At 37.3% G+C, this 5,823-nt stretch overlaps 1 protein-coding gene across 1 annotated transcript; it reads right to left on the bottom strand.

Annotated features, from left to right (window-relative positions):
* Window positions 1-396: 396 nt before the first annotated feature.
* On the bottom strand, window positions 397-2,299 carry LOC131650203 (uncharacterized). The gene is made up of 2 exons (XM_058919922.1): window positions 1,309-2,299; window positions 397-1,226 (listed from the first exon to the last, which is right to left on the bottom strand). Exons 1-2 carry the CDS (start codon window positions 2,297-2,299, stop codon window positions 397-399), a joined length of 1,821 nt encoding a protein of 606 aa, XP_058775905.1.
* Between the last annotated feature and the right edge of the window lie 3,524 nt (window positions 2,300-5,823).

Genomic DNA, 5,823 nt, shown 5'->3' with positions numbered 1-5,823 from the left:
TGGTTAGACGGAAACATTCTCGAGGGTGAAAAGATAAGGAAAATTGAAAGGCAGGTCACGGAGAAAGGCCCAAATGGAGTAGTAACTCGTTCTTGGAGAGCCGTGAAAAATGACGCCGGTGTCCTTATGATGATGCTAGGACCACATGATATTGTGTTGATGGTTGTAATCTCTTAGAATATGTTTTATTTGTTTCCTGTGAGGTCGTTTTAATTGTTTCCTGTGTGGTTGTTTTATTTGTGGTTGTCTTTATTTCGTTGTCATTGAATGTTGTTTTAGTAATGTGAAATGTTGTTTAAGTTATGTTTAATGTGAAATGTTGTTTTAGTCATTGATGGTTGCAAACTCAATTAAAAAGACATTATATTACATTCATAAAGCTAGTTGAAGTAAACATTAAGGCCTATTGGACGGGCCTGCTACATTTGGACATTTACTTCGGATATGACCTACTTCACGGCATATCCCACACATTCTCTTTTCCTTTTCCACATCGTCCATTTCGGTTCGAATCCGAGTACTATTTGGGCGACCTCTTTTTTTCCTACGCATAGTTTCGTCATGACAAAGAGTAACTCCTCTATATTGCGGCCAATTGTCTTGATGTGGGAGGATCTGGAAGCTTTGTTGGTAGACTTTAAAAACATGCTGAATCTTGAACACGTCGGGTATGTGAATGGTGTAGTCTTGGCGTATACTTTCACATGCTGCAATCACATGTGAGCAAGGCAAATGGAACGCTTGAAATTTTCCGCAATCACAGGTTCTTTTTCGTAGATCAACACCGTAAGTACTAGTTGGTCGACTATCGTTGCAGTTTATTCTTTCGGCCACCATAAAATAGAACCTCTCCCGGTCGAACTGGTAAACATTATGACTGCTTGCTTTGTTTACTTCTTCAGTCATCCCCTTGATACACTTGTCTGTAAAAGTTTGGCCTGATGTCAACCTCTTTGTCCATTCATGTCCACGTTGACCAAATAATGCTCCCATCCGAAAATATGTGGCTGAAAACAAAGAAGCTATTGGAAGGTTTCTGGTTGCCTTTAGCACAGAGTTCATTGCTTCTGCAAGGTTAGTCGTCATGTGTCCCCATCGTTGCCCTCTATCAAACGCCCTTGCCCACTTCTCCCTGGGGATATTTTCAATCCACTCTAAAGCTTCTCTATTTGTCTGACGAATTTCGGTTCTATAGTAGTTGCACGTTGACTCCGTCAATGCATATCCTGTTACAAATAATAAACATGTCAAGAAAACGACAAAGATCAAATGACAAATGTACTTCACAAAGATCAATTAGACTATTACCCATGATGACGAGTTTTTTACGTAGTTCCTTGTCTCTAATCGCACGCATAAATTTTTGCGCGATATGCCTAATGTAGTAGACATGTGAAGACGGAGGATTTTGCCATCCATTTGCAGGATCATCATAGGCACTTTTAATCGATGGATGTCTATCTGATATTAGGCATAGATTGGGTTGGGGTGTCACGTGGCTTCTTAGATTGCGAAGGAAAAAACTCCAAGCATCCTTGGTTTCACCCTCGACAATAGCGAAAGCAATTGGAAAAATGTTATCATTCCCATCCTGTGCCACAGCCATCAACAAGATCCCTCTGTACCTTCCATACAACCATGTTCCGTCGACTTGAACAATTGGCTTGCAATAAGCAAAACCATGGATGCATGGTTGAAAAGCCCAATAACCATTAAGATGTCTCCCGGCAGATATGTTTTCAAGCAGATATGTTTTCATTACCAATAACCATTGTGGAAGTTCATTGTAAGATGTCTCCCAGTTTCCATACAGGGATTCGATGGCATTTACCTTGACATTCCACGCTTTCCTGTACGATATATTATAACCATACTTTCCTGTTATATGAGAGATTATGAGCTTTACCTTTCTTGATGGGTTGGTGTTAACCAGATCCCTGATACAGTGAGAGACAGTATCTGATGTCAGTTGTCTGTGGTCTTGCGATATTGAAGTGGTTGTGCAGACATGTGGTCCACTCAACTTACCTATCGTCCACTTGGAGTTCTTCTTGCGAATTGAAGCTCTACATTTGAATGGGCAATCTGGATTCGTGCATTTGATCACGTATCTGTTCTTATCAGATTTGTACACCCAATAATCAAGATTGTTGCTGATATGCCAATGTTGTATAGCAGCAACGCACTCCTCCTTGTCTTCAAACTCCATTCCCTCATATAAATCAACATCACTATAGTTTGTTTTGTGCGAACCAAATATTGATTCAGATTGTGCCTCTTCTAAACAGATATTTCGCATGTGCTCCAGTGGGGCGTATATGCTAATCGGTTATGCATTTGTAGGCTGCGACGGCACAACGATATCAGGGTCATTGTCATCACCAAAAAGATCTTCATATCGCACTTCTTGTATTTCATCGTCACTGTACTCATCCACATCTTCGTTGGCAATAAACGGTTCGTTGTTTTGTGTTGGCTCTTCATCAGTGGGTTGGCTCATACCGTATTGATGCGAATGCGACTCTTGCGATTGGTTAATGGCAGGACTAACAAAACGAACATATATCTCGACATCGTCAAGAGGAGCAAACGAATTGTGACATTCGAACATCACTTTAACGCCATCGTCGTCCTCTATTTGTTTCATGACGTAAAAAATGTTACCGTTGTCTCCATTAAATAACGGAAGTCAATAAATAACTTCACTTACAGGAAGTTGCAATTTTGATTCGATCCGTTCCTTCAAATGCATAAAATCGGACCTACATTGCACTTTGAAACGTTTTGTTTCTGTATTGCTAAACGAAAAACCATTGGTTAAATCGTTACTGATAGTACCATTATAGTGCACTGAAAGAATTATGTTTCTCTGAGCCATTTAATGAAACTATATTTTTTCTATGTGTATTTGAATGTGTGTTTGAATTACATGTTTCAGTCAAAGGGGTATTTAAACCATGCAAACCAAAAATGGACACGTAGGGGGGCGTCCAGGCAAAGGACGAAACATGTTTCAGTCCGCCCAGGGGTTGGCCGAACCACAAGGGTGTCCGTTCAAGGGTTGGCCGAACCTTTTGATGGTAGGGTGAAGGGTGCGGTAAAATTGACATGGATCCATGACGAGTTGGATGAGATAGAAAAAATTCCTCAACCAACCGAGGAGCAAAATATTTTACATGCAAAATTATATATCTTAAGCATGATTGCAGTTTTATTTCCTGACAAATCTCACAATGTGTTGCATTCTTCTTGGTTCAAATTTGTCAAAGATCTTGATAAATGCGGCCAATATAGTTGGGGGTCTGCGTGTTTGTGTTACCTTTACAGGGAGATGTGCAAAGCATGTCGTGTAGATGTCAAGAGTGTTGCAGGCTGCTCACTCCTTCTCGCTGTGTGGGCCTACTATCGCATTCCACGACTTGCTCCAAGGAGTGAAATTGCTCCATCTTATCTATACGCCGTTAGGTAAATTCTTTATTCCATATATTTATTTTACCACTAAATTAACGCATATTTCTAATTTTACTTTTTAAATATGCAAGATTTGCACAACGAGGTATGGAGTATTTCGCATCTCCGAATGCTTATCTAGATGGATATCGTTTCATTTTGGATCACATGGTCATTGGAGATGTAAGTTTTTTACCAAGTCATATATTAAGTCTTTCATCTACGTGAATACGACTCTTATATTTATTTATGTCTTACAGTTTTTGTGGAGGCCTTACGCAAAATATCCACGTTGTGGAGTCCCTATATTTCACTTTCGCGTTTGTTTTACTCCCTAAAATCAAAATTCGCAGGAAAACTTGCTGATTTTCCTGCGGATTTTGACTTTAGGGACTAAACCGCAAGCAAAAAGTAAGATATAGGAACTCATACCAATAAAAAAAACTTACAGAGATGAAAATCAAAAACTCGTTAACTTACATGAACCAAAGGTGCATTTAAGCCTAAAATAAAATACACTCTTGAGATAGAGGACTAATAATCAGCTATTTACTTGATTGCTTTAAATAGAGTTTTTTAAACATGCTTGAACGAGAAAGCAAAGACAAATGTCAAAACAAAAGAGGTAAATTTCAAGTCCTCACTTCTTAACTACTCCCACAATAACTATTGAACAATGCTAATTAATTCAATATCTTTGTCCAACTCAAGGACAGGCTATAGAAGTGGGTACCCCATATATTCCCATCCAAGCAAACAACAACGAATATGGTCCCTAATTGGGGTAGAAGGATCTGATTGATGCAATTGATGGAGTTTTATCACTAGGGAACACAACTCAAAACATAATACTAATAAAAAACATGAAATGAAAGCCCTTCAATTTTTTTGTGACACCATTGTTACCTCAATCATTGTTTGTAATATTGCCAAAACATGCCTCTTTTTGGAGTCAAGCATACTCTATTTTTTTGCAAAATCATTCTCTTATTTCTTTTTCCTTTGAAATATTGAATATAATAATTTCATTTCCTCCTTCTTTGTTTGTAGTTTTGAATGTGCCAATAATTGGAGGCTTGTGAATAAGTTTATATTTCTACTCATGTGTTACTCTCGAGTTAGATAAATATTGAATTGAGTAGTTTAAGGGGCAAGAGATAGAAGAGGCCACGTGGTTTGTAGTAAAGAAGGTTATTAAGGCATGTGAAATCCTCGTTTAAGTGTCCCCAATAACACCCCCTACACATACAATAGACTTAGACATTTGTCACACCGGGACCATTAGAGACCTAGAGAGATACATTATGACACCTAACATGATTTTCATGTTAGTGCACTCTTTACTTTCTTACAAGGCAACTTGATGAAACTTATCTGTCTTAAAAAACACTAGAGTTAATTTCTTTCAGTTTCAAAAGTTCAACTCTTCCCAAGATCTTCAACCGTGCTTTTATTTATGTTAGTTGTTAATCCATAACCGTAATTGTTTTAGGTTGTTAGTGATTAGTGGCTCAACAATTAAGTAATTGAATTAAACTATAAACTATATAAAGCTGTTATGTGATTAATTTTAATCTAATAGTAATTCATTCACTTTTAACACAAGTTCATCTTCTTCTTTGGGTATGTATTCATTTTACTTGAATCACAAGAAAGCAATACAATTGTACTAACAATTGGCATTGAGAGTCTGATTTGATCTTAAGAAAATTTGAGATAATTATGGAGGGTCGTACCCTTGGGAAACTCGGAGTGAGGAGTGATTTTTCTTGTTCTTTCCACCAAAATTTTTGGTTCTTTTGGAACTAAATGAAAAAGATTGAGTGCTTTAATGAAATTTTTGTTTGGAGTTCAAGAAATGTTTGAGATGATGCATAATGGTTATGAGGAATTAAGAGCATAATCCATAGATGCGCAAAGAGCCACATTCGGGGAGTCAAAGAAGAACAAAATTTTGTTATACATTTAACAAATATGTTTATCATTTTGAAAAGATCTCAAATGTTACAAGATCAAAATGAAGGTTCAACGAAACACAATAATTGGGTTTCAAGAATAAAAAATATTTTTGAACACCCACATTTCAAAACAATACTCATACACAAAGTATACAACAATGTGTCATACCCCAAATTTTGACCCTAAGATCATACATCATTCGCATATCAATCATTAATCAAGAGTTTCAACTTAAAGCTCTGTTGTGCTAATTTCATCTGTAAGGGGGATCGTCGAGCACCAATGTTTATTTAGTTTGTATATGTCATACTAACCAAAATACCAAAAATATTGCCTTGTGCTTTTGTATTTTTGTGTTTTGTAGGTATCAAGTCATGATATCCATCAAAAAGGCATTTTTCAACATCTTGCAGC

Source organism: Vicia villosa, linkage group LG2 (genome assembly GCF_029867415.1).
Source record: "Vicia villosa cultivar HV-30 ecotype Madison, WI linkage group LG2, Vvil1.0, whole genome shotgun sequence".
Taxonomy (NCBI): Eukaryota; Viridiplantae; Streptophyta; class Magnoliopsida; order Fabales; family Fabaceae; genus Vicia; species Vicia villosa.
This window is presented reverse-complemented; position numbering and strand designations above follow the sequence as displayed.